We start from the raw sequence: 21,261 nt of genomic DNA on the forward strand, positions 1-21,261 counted from the left end.
GTTTGTATTTAGAGCATAACATCCTGTTCTTTTTTTTATGGGCAAAAAGCTAAGCAGGCTCCGGCAGCTGTTTGATGTTGGCTTCAAGTGTTATTAATTTCATATTCTATTATTCTTTTCACTGTAGCACAAGTGAAGCTGATGTGGAGGCTGTCATGGATAAGTTGTTTGATGAGCTGGCTCAGAAACAAAATGATTGTACGTAAGTTAATTTCTCTTGAAAGAGAATACATTTAGAACACAATGCCCAATCTCCACTGACCAATTAATAAGTTCCATTGCTGTATATGGGTTGATGCCACGCTCAAGTGGCAGTCATTGTATCAGCATTTTGTCTAATTTATGTGTTGAATCATGTGCTATTATTCATCAAGCTATGCATTTCCTATCTGTAAGAGATGAATTTTATAGTAATTATCCAGACAAGATTGAGTCTTTGTTCATGTTCCCATAGTAACTAGACCAAGGATTCTAAAAGTGCAAGGCAGAGAGCTGCGGCTGAATAAAGCCTGTGGAACCGTTGCCGACTGCACATTTGAAGAGCTGTGTGAGAGAGTAAGTATCCAGGCACGTCCAGACTCATTGGCCTTTTCTCATGTTAAAATACTTCATGTTTTCCTCCCTTCCTGCTTCAGATTTTAAAATACTATTCACAGAGTCAGAACTGATCTAAAAGTCTCATTAAGGGAAATACTCATCTATATTTACCATGTGCTTTTTATAGATATTGGCACAAAAATCCCACTTGGAAGGACTCTAAAGCAAAATAGAAATGCAGAGAACTGTCAACTGTTGCTGGAAGCAAAAATATAATCAGTCTTAGGGCTATTTTGTAAAAATCAAACATAGGATTTCTTTTTAAATTTGAGATGAGGTTGGTCTATAGGAAGAAAGAAGATGAAGTAATACCGCTGTGACCTGAGGAACCTTGCCATAAAAGCGTTTCCATGCCATGTTCTCATTGCACATCTGTTATTGCCATAATATCTGACCTAGTTGGGCCAGGATCAAAGAAAGTGAAATTCTATAACTGTGACATCTATATTACATAATAAATAACATATTCAACAGATAATAAAATGTATGTGCATACACATTCATATAAGTGAGAAAGACCTTGATTACACATTCATTAGAGGTATGAATTGTGACTTTTAAAGCTCTGGAATTCTCAGTACTCAATAGATATTCAATATACTTATTGATTATAAATCTTGAGAAAAATAAATCCAAATTAGACAAAACTTTAAGCATAGTTCTTTGACATGTATAAATTACCATTCCAGTTGGTGTCTGATATATTTTGACCTTTTGTTTATTTGTTTGTTTCACTATAGGGTGCATGTACTTGCTAGAGAGAGAGAAAGACAGAGAGAAAGTGAGGAATTACTCTTCAGGGGAGATTGTCACACTTCATTCCCTTCTGCATACAGTTGACCATGTGGGATCCAGCTGCCTTAACCTTCATACCACCTGCTGGCCCTATCTTGACTATTATGTAACAAAAGTTGTTTTTTGGTTTTGTTTTGTTTTTCAGTAAAGGGGAAGAGAAAGTCTTTATTTATAACTGCCAACCATTTTATAAGTACTTTTCTTTTGGGGTATTTTTGCCATAGAGCCTGTGCACTCCCTAGGAGAGAGACAGAAAGGGAAAGTGAGAAATCACACCCTTAGGGGGATGGCCACATCACAATCCCTTCTCCTCCATTCTTTTCTCGGGATTTTGGGGACACATGCACACACATGCCCAGTGTGATTTTCAAGCTACCCAGTCCAGCAATCTAACTGTAGTCAGCCATGTGGGAGTCTAACACCTTAACCACCACACTACCTGCTGGCCCCCTATGAGTACTTTTCTTAAAATCTAGTGACTTAATTACTTTTCCCCCCCATAATAAGAAAAGAGACAGAGAGAGGGAAAGTGAGAAATCACCCTTTAGGGGGATGAGCCACAATCCCTTCTCTTCCATTCTCCTTCTGGGTTCTTAGGCATGCATGCACAGGTGCCCCACATGACTTTCAAGCCACCAGGTCCAGCACTTGAACTATGATTGCCCGTGTGGGAGTCCAGAACATAAGCCACTACACCACCTGATGGCCCTGACCTAATTACTTCAAAACAGTATAAACTTGTAATTTTTAAACCAGAGAGATGAATCCAGTCTGGAGTTACCACAGGGTGATAATGTTGATCTCTGTTACTGAAAATAAATCTGGGTGGTTGGGATCCTTCAGACTTCCACTGGATAAATCTCATTAAAGTCCTAATAACCCAATATCTCCAGGTGAAATTCTATTAAGGCTTTCTTTTAGGTTTTATTTATTTTATCTGGGTAAAAGACCTGAGAATCTTGTTTATCCAAAAGATGAAACTCCTCCTCAACCCACAGAAAGATACCTAATGGGGAAAGGGAAGAGAGACCTGATGAACCTTAAAGGAGGAATCTTGGAGCAGACACTGAGTATTTATTTATACATCTTACATTATCATTATTTAAGAAGAATTATAATAGTATAGGTTGAGTATCCCTTATCTGAAGTGGTTGGGAGCAGAAAATTTTCAGATTTTGTATTTTTTTTTTATTTTAAATGTTTGCATATACAAAATGAGACATCTTGGGGATGGAACTCAAATCAAAACAGGAAATTATTTATTTATTTATTTATTTATTTAAAAATTTGCTATAGGGCATATGTGCTTACCGAAGACAGACAGAGAGAGAGAGAGAGAGAGAGTGAAGGAAAGAATGAAAGTACCCCTCCAGAGGGGATGACCCTACCACAGTCCCTTCTCCATTCTCCTCTTGGGATTTTGGGTACTCATGTACACACACCTGGTGTGTTTTGTAAGCTGTTGGGTCCAGGACTTGAACCACATAGTAGGCCATATGGGATCTAGCTCCTTTAACCATTACAACCCTTGATGGGCCTTCATTTACATTTTATATACACCTAGACATATAGCCTAACACCATTTTATATAATACTTGTTTATTGCAGCTTTTTGATTATTCCCTGCTATCAGGTGTAGAATTTTCCACTTGTAGCATCATGTTGATTCTTAAAAAGTTTTGCATTTTGAAGCATTTTGTATTTTGTATTTTCAGATTAGGGATGCTCAACCTGTGCCAGGAAAAGGCCACTTATTAGAAATCAAAATCTTTATATTCTATTTGCTGTATTTAGGTTAAATGGGGAAGAAGTTTAATTAGATTTCAACCTGGAAAAATGAAGATAATTCATAAATAAGTCATTTTTATCTTATTTGACAAAAATATGGATTACAATAGCAACTATGAACTAAACTCAAACAATTAGTAAATTTCTATTTATTTTGGCTTAACTTTCTTGACAAAATTCTAGAATGATAAAATATACTTTTTGGGTTTTTTTAAAGAATTATTTTATTTAAATTTATTTATTTACTTATTTATTTTAATTTGACCAGAGAGGGATGGAGCAAGAGAGAGAGAGAGAAAGATAGGGAAAGTGAGAAAGGAAGCCACCAGATACAGGGCTCAAACCATGGTCGGCCATGTGGGAGTCCAGTATTGTTAACCACCACGCCACCTGCTGGCCCCTATAAAATATACTTTCACTTCACAATATGTAGGAAATCGTTTTTACAAAAATATTACCAGTTTTTTTTTTTTAAATTTTATTTTTTAGAGAGTTTTTTTGGTATAGTGCATATATGCTTGCTGGAGAGACTAAGACAGAAAGCAAGAAATCACACCCTGGGGGGATGACCACACTACAATTCCTTTTCCTCCATTCTCCTCTTGGGATTTTGGGCATGCATGTACACGTACCCACTGCGAGTTTCAAGCTGCCGGGTCCAGGACTCAAAACATGGTCAACTGTGTTGGAGTCCAATGATGTAACTATTACACATAAAATATCTTTTAATTTAAAATATCTTTTAATTCATGAATATTACAACAATTTTCTTTTGAAGTCTTTCGTGTCTTTATCTTTGTTGGTTTTCTCTTCTTTCGGCTGTTTAGATAGATCTTTGTCAGTGACTTTGCATAGATATGTTTGCCTTTCTTCTACATTGTAATTGGGATGCTTACTACATCAGACAAATGCTGAATAACCAACAAAAGACATTGACATGATGGATGGGGGTAGTTCCTGGGATTAAGTTAGGAGGGATATCTGAGGAAGAGCTAAATTTCTAAGTGGTCAGTTAATTGGTGACTATTTTTTTGTTATGATGATTTTGCATTTTTTTGCAATCTTATAATGGTGGCAATACAGATGTTGAATATTTGCATGAAGGGACCATTAATATCATTCAACTTAAGATGTAGGCTAAAACTCTGAGTTAGTTATAATGGTCTTTATGAACTAAGCTGCATAGTGGCCAAACACCAGTTGGTGAAGAAACAAATACAACCAAACCAAAGTAAAGAAGCAGGGATATACTATATCTGGGACAGTCCCAGCTTTGGGTCACCTATTCTAGTTTTCTGGGAGGCTCTGGAAGCCCTAAGACCCACCCAAATACTACTACTGCTACCATCATGAAAAAAGTAAACTTTGGAAAGAACTGTTACTCTGTATTGATCATTTTTGATCCATGGCTCCTTCCAAAGAAAAACTAATATATGAGGGGTCTTCAAAGAGATCATGGAAAATGTATATTATGAAAAAATTACATGTGGATTTCCATTTTTTTGATCCAAATAAGCTCATATTTAATTATATTTTACATGAACTTTTTGAAGTCCCTTTGTATTTATAAACTTACAAATAAATTAGGTAGAAACTTGATAAGGTACAAAAAGGTTCTGTCTGACTTGAAACCCTTGATATATGTCATAAGTGAACTGAAAACGGTCCAAGACATTTTCCTTTTTGGATACCTCTTCCATCTCTGTTCTAAGCACAGTTCTTCAGATATGGAATTTTGCAGGTTAACATTAAGCTTGGTATCTATGGGATAGTCTTTCTTTGCAAATATATAATTCAACATTATCACGCTCAGAGAAGCAGTCCCATTTAGGAGACCCTATAACACCTGTACAATAATAATAATAGCTAACAGTCATGTCAGGCATCGTTTTAAGCACTTTTTATATATTAGCTCATTTAATACTCACTATAGGTAGGCACTGTTATTGTTCTCATTTTATAGGTAGATATTACTTTTCCAAAGTCACACAATTAGTAAGTAGCAAAGCCAAGACTTGAACTCTGGTAGTTTGGGTGTCAGATTCTGTGTTGTTAGTCACTACATTATATCTGACAACATTCTTAATAAGTTCTGCCTCAAATCATTCATATAATTTGGGTCCTGCCATGAAATATAATCACATACTTCATGTATTCCCACATTTGAGCTAAGCTTTGAGTCTTTCATGGAGCATGAAGCTGGCTGGGAAACAGACTCCTTTTGGTCCTGAGAGCTCCCTGTGTGAGAATGTTAGGTATAGGCCTGTCCAACTCAAGTCTTGGCATTCCCCCCAGGAATAGGTGTAACTACTGACCCTCCCCATCTTCCTTAAGGCGGTGTAGGGACTATCTCCAGGCTAGGAACCACAAGCCTTAGGCAGCCTGATCTCTTCACCCTTTATTAAAAATACTGTTTCTCTCCCTGTTATAATATGAACAGGGTTGGGAGTGCTGCCTTGGTGAACTGCCATTCCCTTGGTATCAGAGCTGCATTAGAGGAAATGACACAGCTTCATCTCTGTGGACATGACATGAGCTTTCAGATTTTCTTTCTTTATCATGACATAATTACTTGGCTTAATTGCAGAGTAATGGAGAAGTCAGAATTATGGTTACTTAAGCCAGTGGTTCTCAAAGTATGGTTCATAGGCATCTAAGGGAACTTTACAGGGGTCCTCAAAGTCTAAATTCTCTGTGCTAATACCAGGAAACTTTCTGCCTTTTTCACATGGTGACATTTATAGTGATGGTGCAAAAGCAATGATGGGTGAAACCGTTGTCTCTTTAGCATAGCTCAAGACAGCAAAACCAAGCCATATTATATTTTTCACCACCCATGTTCTCACAGGAAACAAAAATTCAGTTCCATTTAAGAATATTCTTGGAGATGCAGTAAATGTTATCAATTTTGTTAAATCTCAACCCTTGTGAATGTTTTTTTGATAATGTTTATATTTTTAAATTGCCATTGGGGAACATATACTCACCAGAGAGACAGAGAGAGAGAAAGTACCCTTCAATTGGGCAAGGTCATGCTACCATCCTTTTCCTTCCATTTCTTCATCCCATTAGGATTTTTGACATGCACTCACTCATGCCTGGCATGTTTGGTAAGCCACAGTGTCTGGGATTTGAACCACAGTTGCCCAAGGGGGATCCAGCTTCCTATGCACAGATCTTAACCTTTGTATTATGGGATCAGCCATAGAATATTTTTTTCCCATATTATTTGTGAAATGGGAAGTATACATAATGAAACACTTCTGTGTGCCACATATAGTAGTTGTTTTGAAGAAAAGCCCTTGTGTAATTGTTTGAGTTGCAAGCTGAACTAGCCACTTTTCTCATGGAAAATAATTTTTACTTGAAAGACTGAGTGACAGACAAACTATGGTTATTTAGATTTGGCAGATATTTTCCCACAACGTTAGACAGACATTTTCTTGAAAGTGAATAAAGACTGTTATTTCAAAGAAATAACAACTGACAATATTTAGGGAGTGATGAAATCTGAGCAAACAAATGAAAATTAGAATTTGGAAAACTTGCTTTTACCATCATGAGCTTGATAGCTTCCCAGTTCTTAAACATATTTTCTGATGAGGTTGATGGTAATATTAACAAATGTAATATTTTGATGACTGTATAATTAAATATGTCCGCATTTGAAAGATTTATTTCTTATTGAATCAACATTTTTGCAATAACCAGTTCATGCTCTTATACATTCATACCTGACAAAAGATTTATTTAAAGTGTAAGAGTTACTAATGGATTTAAATATAACAGAATTAAAAAAGTATGCTGACACAGTTTCAGATTCTATATTATAACTGACTTTTTAAAAACTACCTCTTGTTGGGACCAGCAGTTGGTGTAATGGCTATGTCGCTGGACTCCCATGTAGTTGACTGTGGTTCAAGTCTCGGACCTGGTAGCTTAAATTCACACTGGTGTGTGTGTGTGCATGTGTGCCCAAGATCCTGAGAGGAGAATAGAGGAGAAGGGATTGTGGCATGGCCATCCACCCGGAGGAAGTGATTTCTCACTTTCTGTGTCTGTTTCTCTCTGTCTTTCTGGTGAGCACATGCACCTTATAGCAAAAATTTGGGACAGAAGTACCGTTTAGAAAAAAAAATTAAAAAAAAAAAAAAAAAAAAAAAAAAAAACACCTTACCTCTTGTCAAGTTAAAAATAATGATCATGTAGCTGGACCCTCAAATAGTCGACTGCAGTTCAAGTCCCAGACCCAGCAGCTTAAAACTCACACCAACTGCATGTGCGTGTGTGACTGAAGTCCTGAGAGGAGAATGGAAGAGAAAGGATTACAGCATGGCCATGCCTCCTCGGGGGGGCTTTTTTTCATTTTCTGTCTCTCTGACTCTCCAATGAGCACACATGCCCTATAACAAAAATCTCTCTTTAAAAATTAAAAAAAATAGAAAATTAATTAATTATCATTAATTTGACTTAGAGAGATAGGGAAAGTGAGAAAACAAAGCTGCCAGATCCAGGACTCAAACCACAATCAACCACGTTGAAGTCCAGCACTTTAACTATCATGCCATCTGCTGGCCTCTCAAGTTAAAACTTTTTTTTTGGAGAGGTTTTTTTTTTTTTTTTGAAATAGGGTGCCTGCGCTCACCAGAAAGACAGAGAGAGACAGAGAGACAGAAAGTGAGAAATCACCCCCAGTGGGGATGGCCACACTGCAATCCCTTCTCCTCCATTCTCCTATCAGGATCTTGAGCATGCACGCACACGTGCCTGGCATGAGTTTAAGCCATCTGGTCTGGGACTCGAACTGCGGTCAACTACATGGGAGTCCAGCGACATAACCATTACGCTAACTGCTGGTCCTTCAAGTTAAAACATTTTGATAGACTGGCTTTTAGAATAGTTTTAGGTTTCTAGAAAAGTTGAGAAAATAGTACAGAGAGTTTTCAGATACTCCCAAATCTAATTTTTCCAATATTAATGTCTTACATTGGTATGGTACATTTGTTACAATTAATGAACCAATGTTGATAAATTATTATTAAGTGAAGTCCATGCTTTATTAGAACTTCCTTGGTTTTTACCTAATATCCCTTTTCTATTTCAGACTTCCATCTAGGATACCACATTACCTTTGGTTGTCATACCTCCTTATGCTTCCTTTAGCTGTGATAGTTTCCCAGACTTTTCTTGTTTTTGATGACCTTGGCAGTTCTGAAGAGTACCAGTCAGGTATTTTGTAATAGAATGTTCCTTACTTGGGATTTGTCAGATGTTTTCCTGATGATTAGACTGGAATGGCTTTGGGGAGTAGACCACAGAGGTAAAGTGCTATTTTCATCATAGCATATCAAGGGACTGTACTATCAAAGTGACTTATCAAAGTTTTGATGTTAACCTTCATCACATTTAACGTAGTGTTTATCAGGTTTTTCCTCCTTAAGGTTACTCTTTTTCCCTCCTTTATAATGTACTCTTTGAGTTTTCATGTAGTATCAAAGGAAAATATCCATAATTATCTGATGAAGCTGTTAAAATATCTTTTCCAGGCCAGCCTGTAGCATGGTGGTTAGAGGTTGGATCCCACATGGCTGACTGTGCAGTTCAAGTCCCAGTCCCAGTGGCTTGCGAACATGCTAGGCCCATGTTTGTGTATGTCCAACATTCAGAAAGAAGAGAGAGATAGAGGAGAAGGGATTGCAGTGTGACCATTCCCCATGGTGGGAGTGTTTTCTCACATTCTTTCCCTCGCTCTTTCTCTTTCTGTCTGTCTGAGTGTACATTCTTTCTGGCAAAATTTTAAAAATTAAAATACCCTTTACAATGACAGATATGTGGAAGTCCAGATCTTCTTATGTACTTTAACCAAAACAACTTAGTAGCAATAGATTGCAAGTAGAAGCAGATTAGAATCATTATTTTTCAGTAAGCTAGACATTAAAGAGATTTACAAAAATATTAAACAATGCAGTCTTCTTTATAAATTATTTCATTTTAGAAAATATAATTATTTTTCATTGAAATGTTATTTGTGTTAATTTGGTGGGCTTAATGTAAAGGTTTTTGTCATTGTTACTTTAAATGAGTTAATATATATTTTACACTTTCTCAGTTTGCATTTCTAATAAACACTAGGAGAGTTAACCCACATAAATCAAAGCTCTTTGGGCTCCTCAGTTATGTTCACAAACATAAAGGGGTCCAGAAATCAAAAAGTTTGAAAACCACTTGCTTCAGGGCTAAACTTTTGTGGAAAAAAAATGAAAGAATACTATTCAAAGAAAGAAAGCCAAAGCTGAATTCTAAAGTCTTTAATGAGCAAATTGGCTATACCTGAATTTTCCTTATTGAGGAATGTAATTTTTACACCTGCAGAAAATTGTTTCCTCAACTGATAACTATGCTCACAAGTAACTATTTGCAACAGCAGTTTGTTATTTGTGTCTTAAAAATAATGACAGGCAGCCAGGTGTGTTTGCAAAAAGTCTGGGCAGAAAAATCTATCAGCTGATGCATATGCATGAGTGTACACATCGTTCACTATCGACTTATTTCTTAGCTTTCTTCTTTGGTTCTTAATAAGCAAGACGTTGAGGTCCATCATATGTATTATTTGCCTTTGTCTATTAATCTTGAGTAAATCATATTAGTTTATAAATTATTAGGTTTATAACTGTACCAAATATTGTTTCTTAGATAGTTTTAAATGACATTTTCCTTCTTTCTCTCTTCCTTTCTCTCTTTCTTCCTTCCTTTCTTTTCCTTTAAAGCTTTATTTTGTTGTGTTTCAAATGGAACCACTGTTGGGAACGACTTCTGATTTGTGTCCTGTGCTTGGTAGACTCTCAGTAAATACTAAAGGATGAATAGCTTTTATCTCTACTATTTGGCCAAGAGTCAAGGCTGATGGTATTTGGATGCCAACAGTGGTGATTAGCATAAGGGAATAAGGGCATTAATCGCCAGAGCCAAAGCAGCCCAGGAACCTCCTTGACCCTTTCCCTTCCCAGCAGCAAAGCCATTCTTGTAGCACAGCTGATCTGCGTGTGCTCATTTTTCACATATGCTGACCTCCAGCAGCAATTCCATGTCCAAGAAAGCATTCACACCGCCTGACTAAAGCATAGGTGACAAGGAGGACAGAAGTGATATTGCAAAATGCTGAAGAGAGAATGAGTCATATTATTGTAGGGAGGCATATGAATCCAATGTCACAAATGAGCCCTAAGTTTTTTGACTTCTGCTTCTGCTCACATTCCTAGCCAGTCTTTAAAGAGTCAGAGCCTTGGTGCTGGAAGACACCTTGAGCGTCTTCTTATCTAAGCATTCAATCAATACTAAATGCTGCCCACAAGACCCTGTTTGGTGCTTGCTTGCCTTGCAGTGCCCACTTGGGGGATACAGTTCATTGCATGAGTAGGAATAGGGGACATATGCAGTTAGGTATACAATTTCACCTTGCGTAAGTTGAACTGAGGGATTCGTTGATTGATCTGTATCTTCCAAGGAAGTCACTATTGAGTTAAAAGATGTTGACATGTTGGGACCAGCAGTTAGCGTAATGGCTATGTCGCTGAACTCCCAGGTAGTAGAAAGTGGTTCAAGTCCCGGACCCAGTGGCTTAAACTCACGGCGGGCGCACCGGGCGCATGCGCATGCGTGCCCAAGATCCCGAGGGGAGAATGGAGGAGAAGGAATTGTGGCATGGCCCCCCCCCTTGGGGGGTTATTTCTTGCTTTCTGTCTCTCTGTCTCTCTCTGTCTTTCTGGCAAGTGCATGCGCCCTATAGCAAAAACCCTAAAAAACAAAAAAGTTGTTGACATGATTTTTTTTTTTTGTACTTTAATATTTTAAAAGGAAAGACATAGAAACCCAGCCTATGTAGTACATACAGTGTACAGGACTGTAGTGCTGGAAGTCATTTGCCTGACTGTGGGTTTGGATCCCAGTGTTGATACTGGGTGCTTGTACAGGGGCCCAAAACCCAAGATCTTGAGGAGCTGGAGGGCTGGAGAAAGAAGATTGAGCATGATGAGATCCTCTTGGGGGCGCTCTCCTCTCTCTTTCTTTGAAGCAGTATTGCTAGACAACAACAAAAGGACTTTTAGAAAATGCCTATGAAAGAAGGGTTATGTGAGAATTTATTTTTTAATTGCCATAGGATGTGTGCTCACCAAAGAGAGAAAGAGAGAGAAGAAAGCACCCCAAAGGGGTACAGTCACAGTACAATCTCTTCTCTTCCATTTCTCCATCCTGCTGTGATTTGGGGCATACACACACACTCGCCTGGGGTGTTTTTCAAGCCACCCAGGATCTGAATTTGAACTAGGATTGGCTATGTGGGGTCTGGATCCTTTAATCAGTAGGCTACAGGGCTGGCCCTAGATTAGGAATTTGAAAACTATAACCTCTAAGAATAATTGTGTTTTTTTCCAAAATGAAAAGGGTGGTAGAGAGCAGTCAGAGGAAATAAAGAGAAACTACTATGAGAGACTTTCTTCACATGGCAGTTTTTCTGTGATAGGATAAACAGTGAAGCTAGCCCAGCTTGCCCAGTTTCTGTTCCCATACTGGGACAAGGACAGCTCTACATGCGGCTGCTTATGGCTGCAGATTTTGAACTCTGCAAGTCATGGACTTTTCAGATGCAGCTGTCCGAAGTTTCTGTAAGGGAGAAAACCGGCTTCCATTTTCTTTGAATATATTTGTGTTGCGATGCTAATTGAAATAGTTTAAAAATAGGTCCAGTCCCTGCAATGGGGAGAATGTACTCAGGGATTCCTGATAGGTCTTGAGGGAAGACTAACTGTACCAGGAACAGTACGCTTCCAGTACATTCTCTGTCTCAGAAATAATACCATTTTGAGGATTAGATCTAGTAGTAGACACAAGTAAATTCACCTGTTCCCTTTAAGATCCTTTCTCCTCTAGGGAAGTATGACAAACTGATCGTATTTGTTCAGTATGTCTGTTCAGTCTTTGGAAGAATTATGTCATTTACTTGCTCAATGATGAAGTATGAATCAAAATTTAAAAAATTAAAGTGGCTATTAACTTTTCAAAAATAGAACTTCTTTTAAATTTTAAAGTAAACTATCTCACCTGGGATTTAATAATGTTCACATATTCTATGAATATGATCAGGGATAGTTCTCCAAACAGAAGACCTGTATGATGAAATGATTGATAAAGTACTGAGGATAAACAAAGAAAAATTTAGGCTACCTGGTGACTAGACTGTAAAACACTTTAAAAGTACTCATTTTATTAAAGAAAAAAAAAGACTTTAACACTGATAACATTTCTGTTGCTTACCTGTCAACTGGCTTGGTTTTTCTTAAACAAAAATGTTCTTATCAAGTAATTTTTTGATTGTATAACTTTTAAGTATTTATTTCCTAACATAAGTAAATTATTTGGTATATTCCATAGTATGTTCTCCCTAGATTAGATCAGTTGACTCAAAATGAATAATTACTTAAAATATTGCCAACTAGAATATTCTGTAAGGTATATCCCACCAGATAATTTATTACTTTGGGATGTATATATATCTGGTCATCCAAAAAGTCATGTTGTATTTTTCTGTGTTTTTCTGTGCAAAAATGCTTCATGACTTTTCTGAGGACCCTGTATAGGGGGTGAGTTCACTTGCCAGGGAGAGAGAGGAAGAGAGAGGAGGGAAAATGAGAAATCACCCCCCTCCCCGGAAGTATGGCCACGCCGCAGTTCTTTCTCCTCTACCCTCCTCTTGGGATTTGGGGCATGTATGTACATGTGCCTCGTGTGTTTTTCAAGCCACTGGGTCCAGAACTTGAGCTATGCAGTCAGCCATGTGAGATCTAGCTGCCTTAAACTCCATGTCACCTGCTGGCCATACTTTGAGATATATCTTATTGAAAAAAGTTTAGAAGTTGTTAGAATCTTGCTATTTTTGTTTCCTAAAATGGCTTAGTGAGAATATTGAGTCAGGTAAAAGATTTTGAGGAAAAAAAAAAACTAGAAATGAATATATTTGGGGCCAAATACTATTTAACTCCTTTTTTTTTATTGTTAAGCAAGACATAAATGCTATATAAGGTTTTTCCTCTCAAGGTTATTACATTGATTCAGTAGTCACCAGCTACTATTTCTTAAGTGATTTCATATCTGTACACCTATGTTATGAGGCGTATAAAATAATAAAATAACTGTGAAGTTTCTTTCAAAGAGTTTACGGTTGAGTAAAGAACACAACGTTAATCAGACCTCAGGCAGTGTCATATAGTGGGAGACCCAGCTGAGTCAGGAGATGGCAGCTCCAGTCTTCACTCCTGTGCTGTGGAGCTGAGCTGCCTCAATGACTCTGGATCCAGGTTTCTTATCTGTAAAGTGTACTGGGTGATCTGCTAATTTCTTTCATTCTTTTAAGTTGTAACAGTGTGCTTTAAAGAGCTGTGCTCACTAGTTAAGTACATACGATGAATGCATCATGAGTTAAAAGTGAAGATGCTAAGAATTAGGAAGGCTCCAAAAAGACATGAAATTTGAAGAAGATATTTATCCTGATCTTGAAAAATGAACAAAATTTAGATGAACAAGGTGAAGATTTTTTTTTTCACACATTATCTGACGCCAAGCACCATGTGTTCTGGGGGGGACAGAAGATGCTTCCCTAATGAGAGCAGAGTGCATGTTGAAGAGAAAAGGGACATAAGATGAAACTCTCAGGTAGATCCACCATAAAAACCAGGCAGATGGGACCAGCAGTTAGTGTAATGGCTATGTCGCTGGACTCCCACGTAGTCGACCGCTATTCGAGTCCTGGACCTGGTGGCTTAAAACTCACGCCGGGTGCATGTGCGTGCGTGCCCAAGATCCCGAGAGGAGAATGGAGGAAAAGGGATTGCGGTGTGGCCATTCCCACCTGGGGGGGGGTGATTTTTCACTTTCTGTCTCTCTGTCTCTTTGTCTGGCAAGCACACGCGCCCTATAGCAAAATAAATAAATAAATAAATAAATAAATAAATAAATAAATAAATAAATAAATAAATAAATAAATAAATACCTCTCAAAAAAAAAAAAAACCTAATCAGGCAGATAAACATATTAACAGAATTCCCACCATGTTTTAAGTTTTGAAGGAACGTGGTGCATCACGTGTTAGGTTAATAGTACGATACACTCCAAGTGAGGTGGTAACTTTCACCAGCATGTTTCAGTGGGTCAGCACAAAAGTGTCTTTTCTTGGAAAGGTCCTTTTTTTCAGGAAGGAAACTTGGCTAAATAAATCAAAATGCTACGTATTTGTTTATGTTATGCAGGATAACAGACAAGAGTCCTACTCCTTTTATTTTACGTCACTTATCCCTAATCATCAACAGATATTTGTTGAATAATTAATAGAAGGCTGGCATAGTTCTGGGTGCTGTAGTGGGTACCAAGATGAGTCAGTCAGTCTCCATCCTTCTGCAGTCTTAATTTAGAAGAGAAAGTATGATCACTATATGGATCACAAGAATAGAAGGCAGACAGTGATTAGTACTACAGTATCCATGAGACTATAACGCTGTGAGTGATCAAAGAACAAAGCCTAGAAGGCTGGAGAGTTGGAGATTCTGCAGTGTGAGGGGATGGGAATGTGGGCAATAGCTGTTTATTTTTTTCCACGCATAGGGTACTGTGAGGGTAACTTTTTGATCTTCTCTTCCTCTTAGGTTTTTTGTTTCTGTGGAAAACACAGGTCAGAAATGACAAAATATATTCAGAGTACTACAGACTCCAGGTGTTCTATTACTGAGCCACTCCTATTTGACCTTTCCTCCTATAGATCAAAATTGTAAACTCTGGACAAAAGTCTGAAAAATAACTATTCCTAAGGCATCGTTGAACAACCAAAAATAGGGAGAAAGTGGACCATACTCAACAGAAAGGATTGATACTAGTCAATTTCTCATTTTTATAGTTTTTCACCTAAGGGCAGATCACAGTTGACCTCATATGAACATCTAAAACTCAGTGGAAATCTGCAGTGTTCCTGGCTTAAGGAACCAAAAGAGTGTTCCGAGTGATCACAGGAGCTAGAAAGTGCAAGCAGAAAATCAGGAGAGAGCCACAGAGAAATAGTCTAAAATTCTTATAACCTCTGCCCAAATCTTGGACTGACCTGTGAAATACACATGCACAGCTAAGGCTAAAAAAAAACTGAACAGAGGAACTGGCAGGTGGCATGTTGGTTAAAGGCACTAGACTCCCACATGGCCGACTGCAGTTTTGAGTCCCAGGCCCTGGAGGCTTGCTTTCTCACTTTCTCTCCCTCTCTCTCACTTTATCCCTCTTTGGTAAATTTAAAAATAAATAAAGCTAAATAAAATAATTAAAAAAAACAACTGAACAGAGATTTTAGTTGCTTTCATCACAAAAAAGTTTGGAGTTTGAAAGCAAACAACAAAACAACAATAACACAAAATGAATGTACTTAAGACTCCCAAGTCTCCACAGTGTATGATACATACTGTCCAGAATAAATATAAAATTATTAGATGGATGCAGACACAGGAAAATACCCATTTTCAAAAGAAAAGATAGTCAACAGAATCTAACCCTGAGATGACATAGATATTAGACACTGAGACAAGAATTTTTTTTATTTCAAGTTCTTTTATACTTTCTATCATGTTATTTAGCTTGCAAAGTGAATATTCCAACATGTGTACATTTCTCCCCAGTCCAGTTGGTAATACTGTAAAGTTATCTTCGACAGATAATACCCCATTTATTTTTCCCATTAATGCTTTGCCTCTCTATTTTTCTTCTAAATGTCCTTCCTCAGTCTCTACTCCTTCACCCACCCTATGACTAAAGGATATAGAAACTTAGTAAATGGTTGTGAATGCCAGATGCAGTGTGGGAAGAGGGTGGGTGAAGGAGACAAGAATTTTAAAGTAGCTTTTATATCTATATTCAAAGATGTAAAGGAAATATGTACTGGCAATGAATTAATGAATACAAAATCTTAGCAGAAAAATCGAAACTATAAAAAAGAAACAAATGGGGCCAACTGGTGTGGTGGTTAAAGTGACTGGATCCCACATGACCAGCTGCATGGTTTGAGTCCTAGATCCAGAGGTTTGAAAAAATGCCCTGGGCATGTGTATGTGCACACTCAAAATCCAGAGAGGAGAATGAAGGAGAAGAGATTATGGCATGGCTATCCCCCCAGGAGGTGCTTTTTCACGCCCTCTCTGTCTTTCTCTGGCAAGTGCACATGCCCCTTAGAAATTAAAAAGGAAGAGCTGAAATTCTCAAACTTCAAACTAAAATGAAAAATTTTAGGCCTAAAAATGTAAAGATTTACTGTATGTGCTTAATATCATATTTCAGATGTCAGGAAAGTCAGTGAACTTAAAGAGAGATCAATAGAATTTACACAATCTGGAAAACAATTTCTTTTAGTCTTTTTAAAAATGAACAAATCCTAACAATGTAAGAAACTATGTCAGAAGGTTTAACACATGTCTTTGGAGTCCCAGAAAAAGACAGAACAGGGAAGAAATATTTTTGAAGAAATAATGACTGAACTTTTCCCATATTTAATGTAAATTTATAGATGCTGGAAGCTCAAGACGCCCATAGCATACACAAAGAAAATCCTAGATTTTTTTTTTTTTAGAGGTTTTTGCTATAGGGCGCGTGTGCTTGCCAGACAGACAGAGAGACAGAGAGACAGAAAGTGAGAAATCATCCCCCTGGGGGGATGGCCACGCCACAATCCCTTCTCCTCCATTCTCCTCTCGGAATCTTGGGCACACACGCATATGCGCCTGGCCAGAGCTTACGCCACCAGGTCTAGGACTCAAACTGCGGTCGACTACATGGGAGACAAGCGACACAGCCATTACGCCAACTGCTGGTCCCCAGTATTGTCAACTTCTTATTCTGAACTTTCTGTGTCCTCTCCCTATCATATCCTAATAAAATCCAAATTGTTAAATATTCACATCATTCCAGACTGCTACAACCCTTACAATACATTTCTTTTTTAAAAAATTATTTATTTGGTTTTATTGTTATTTATTTTTTAATTTGACCAGAGAGAGACAGAGAGAGAAAGAAAGGGAAAGTGAGAAAGCAAGCCACCAAGTCCAGGACAAGAACTGAAGTTGGCCATGTAGGAGTCTAGCACCCTTACTACCATGGCCCTGCAATACATTTTCTTTTTCTTCTTCTTCTTCTTCTTTTTTTTTTTTCAATACATTTCTTAATCTACTTTACTAAAGCCAGTGATGCTATATTTTTTTTAGGTACTTCTTCATACCAAATTTCATTCAGTTCCATGTTCATGAAATAGGTTTCTATGTCCCTACATTGAGCTGTTTCCTTCTCTGTTGAAAATTTACCTTCTCTAAGAATACCGCTCTTTGCATTTAGTACTATACACCTGATGGATGCTCAGTACATGCTTGTTAACAAAATTAAAAGGGACACTGCTGTTTATGGTCTGAAATTCTCACTGAAATCTTATTTCTCTGATTCTCTTTTATTCCCCATTTAACTATAAGCAAACTAAATGATCACATAAGCTTTAAAAAGAAGTAGAAAAAAATAATTTTAGCATATATTTATGTATACCTTATCTGATTTCAACAAGTATTCCATGTGTCTATACACATGTGTATAAAAATTTTAATCAAATTTAAAATAGAATTAAAATTTTAAATTTATGCCAGGGAACAGGGAAAATAGAGAATCGTTAAAGTAAAAGAACAGAAGGTTAGTGTAAATACATTTATGTCATAAACTTTTCTAAGTGCTTAAAATTGAACAATTAAATCAAATCACAGCCAAAGAAGGAAAAAGATACTTACTAAGTTAGAAGACACAAGCAAATCGACTACTTAGAAGTGAAGAGTTTTCTGGCACTTGGACCTTTTTTGAAGGGACTTCTCTGAAAGATGCCAGTGAACAATTTTCTCAGCACCATTCCTTCTGCCAATTCGAGTCTGATTGAAAAGATTTTTATGCAAACTGGGGGTATGATGACACAGTAAATTTCAATGAAACTAGTGCCCTAAGGTCAAAAAAAGTGCTTTCCAAGTAAACTTTTCTCCTTTTATTTTGACCTGAGTCAGAAAAACAGCTTTAATGTTTAGATATTGGATAGATTCATTTTGTTCAGAATTTTCACGAATGTTTTATCTTTTAATAAAATTTAGCCATCAGATAATTCAAGGTTGTCTTCTCTGCAAAAAGATGGAGAGAATAATAATTCTATTGGACTTATTCATAGTTTGAAGGATTTGGCCTTTTGTGTACCCAGCAGCACAGAGAAGCATTCAGCCTTGCCCTGATTCACTTTTTAATATCTTTAGAATATGAATTAGCATTTTTTTAACCAAGTATTTCCATGATTTGGAAAGCAGAAGAGTGGGCGGAAGAATAATAACTCTTTGATACTCACTTCTTTTCTAGCTCTGATTAGGCTTTTCAAATATCAAAGCCTAAGGGGATTCAGTTTTTTCACCAATGGTTCTCACAAGAGAAGCAAAACAAACAAAAACAACAGCAAAAGCCAAAACAAAAATAACAAACTTCAGCATATGTAAGATTTCACATGTTCAGAAGTTATAATTCTCAAAGGTAAAATAAATTCTTAGCTTTTCTAAAACCTTTCCTTGCTTTTCTTTCTAGTATTTTAATGTCACTTTTCATGCCCCTTAGCTGACTTCCGATGGAAATAGCATTGATTTACCTTTCATTTCACGTGCACTTGGAGACCAGGATCAGAGGGTCTGGAACCTGATCTTGCACCCTTGGGTAATCTTTCAGATTTCTTCTGGATATCAAAGCCAGACAAATTTACAAGGTTTTCCTTCTGTAGAGATGTGGCAAATACTGCCCTCTACTGAGGGTATGTTCAAATGGCGCTGTTATGTTAACGGTCAAGTGTTGGTCTTCAAGAACTGACTTCACTGATTTGGGCTGGATAATGCTGTTACTCATTACTTTGGTTGTACATATTCTTAGTAAAATCGTCTTCAAAATAAAGACAAAAACGATGGAAACATATTTCAATATTGGCCTCTTACATATATTACCTTCCCTTTCTGTACAATCAGATACTATTATAGCACTATATCTGAGATCATAATATTTAAGTTTTCATTTGTTTTTGAACTAAGTAAAAATACTTTTTTCCATTGGGACATTAGAAGGGGTTCTTATACCATTATTTTAATAAATTAGATTGTGAAATAATTCTAGCAATAATTGGATTTTTTTTCTTTCCCTTGGTAATACTATTTTTGCTATCTGCTGGACTGCTAATATCCCAATTAGTAATTTCAAAGAACTAGCTGTTGGTGCAGCTATAATACATTTTCCTCATTTTTTGTTATTTTAACAAAAGGATCACATTAAACTAAAAAGCCTTCTAACCAAATACTCCTTCAGGAAATATTAAACTAATGAAATCATTACATCTACATATATTGGCATGTGGCGTGTTTTTTAAACATATCACGTTATCCATATTCCTGGCTAAGGAAAAACGTGTTCTTTTTTTTGGAGAGGTTTTTGCTGTAGGGCACAGAGAGATATAGAGAGACAGAAAGCAAGAAATCACCCCCCAGGGAGGATGGCCGCACTGCAATCCCTTCTCTTCCATTCTCCTCTCGGGATCCTGGGCACGCATCCACATGTGCCTGGAGTGACTTTAAGCCACTGACTCCAGGACTTGAACCGCGTTCAACTACATGGGAGTCCAGTGACATAGCCATTACGCTATCTGCTGGTCCAAAATGTGTTCTTTTATTAAGCTAAATTTTTACTCAGCAAAATGCACTCTTCAGCTCCCTTCTATTGTATCCACTGTTTTAGAACTTGTTTTTAGGATTGGCCTGAGGCTAAACAAATGTTAGCAAGGGAGCCATAAGAATCAAACCTAGTAGTCCAAAGTGGTAACTAATAAACTCTAAAAGTTTAACATCTCATTACCTTCATTCATCTGGCCAGGCTCAATTGTGTTGTGGTGAAGATAGATTCCAGGACAGGGTTAGCCAAGGCCTGTGAAAGCCGGTGTCCACCAGCCTTACAAACCAAAGCAGCAGCCCCGTTTGTATAGGATCAATGCTGCCTTCGTACTGCTCTTGACACTACAGTTGCACTGAAAACTTAAGCTGAACAAAAAACCAAGGGAGGTGTATCTAACTCTAGAAGTATTTGGAGGTCTTTCTGAGCGGTGCACTCTGAGCTATACCAGCTCATGGGCCTTTGTTAATTCTGATGGTATGGTTGAATCCAGTTTATACTAATTGCAAAGGGGGCAACTCTCAACCTCCCCTAAGTTTTAGGTTTCTGTCAAGCAATTGAATACTCCATCCTACTCAGATGCCACTTGATTGTTTAACATGTTGCAGTAAGGTTTACCAATCCTGTGTGGTTTAACCCATTCCACTGTTGTTTGTTTGTTTGTTTTTTAACCACCTCATAGAAATGCTTTTGTGGTTTTTATGTATTGTCTTGAAGCTGTAGTGATGCTTGCCTTCAGTGATGCTTATTAATAACGATGCTAATAATCATTACTCCATATTCTTCTATCATATGTTGTTATCCTAGCTCCATTTTTCACTTTCATTTTCTATGCTACAATCTGTAAGTCAAAAGATCTTATGCTGGGACCGGCAGGTGGCATGGTGGTTAAGGGCGTTGGACTCCCACATGGCTGACCTTGGTTTGAGTCCTAGACCTGGCGGCTTGTTTTCTTACTTTCTCTCTCTCTCTCTCTCTCTCTCGCACGTGTGCATGTGGGGGTGCTCTGTCCCTCTCTGGTCAAATTAAAATAGATATAGTTGAAGTTTTAAAAAATGTAAAAAAGATCTTATGCCAATTGTTGGGGTCTCCCCTTCCCCCAAATAAGAGTATTCCTAGTTTAAGGGATAAGCCCAGCACAGTGCTTTTGCATAGTAGGCACTTGATTGATCACATTTGGTGTGACTTGGATTTTCAGGGAATTGTTAGCTCCAGGATCTCCAGATTAGGTGTCCCCGTACTTGGAGGTCTCTTCATTATATACGCAAAGCTAATCAAGTGGAGGGGAAAGAGGGC

General features: G+C 37.5%; 1 protein-coding gene across 2 annotated transcripts in view; it reads left to right on the plus strand.

Moving 5' to 3' along the window:
- The window catches only part of AFG1L (AFG1 like ATPase), a 188,907-nt gene that overhangs the window by 153,400 nt on the left and 14,246 nt on the right, over nt 1-21,261 (plus strand). For both annotated transcript variants that reach the window (XM_006156962.3, XM_027775124.1), the window contains 2 exons: nt 128-198; nt 455-555. In XM_006156962.3, the coding sequence (XP_006157024.1) occupies nt 128-198; nt 455-555 (172 nt within the window). The remainder of the gene's footprint in view (nt 1-127; nt 199-454; nt 556-21,261) is intronic.

This window comes from Tupaia chinensis, unplaced genomic scaffold (assembly GCF_000334495.1).
Source record: "Tupaia chinensis unplaced genomic scaffold, TupChi_1.0 Scaffold000527_1, whole genome shotgun sequence".
Lineage (NCBI taxonomy): Eukaryota > Metazoa > Chordata > Mammalia > Scandentia > Tupaiidae > Tupaia > Tupaia belangeri.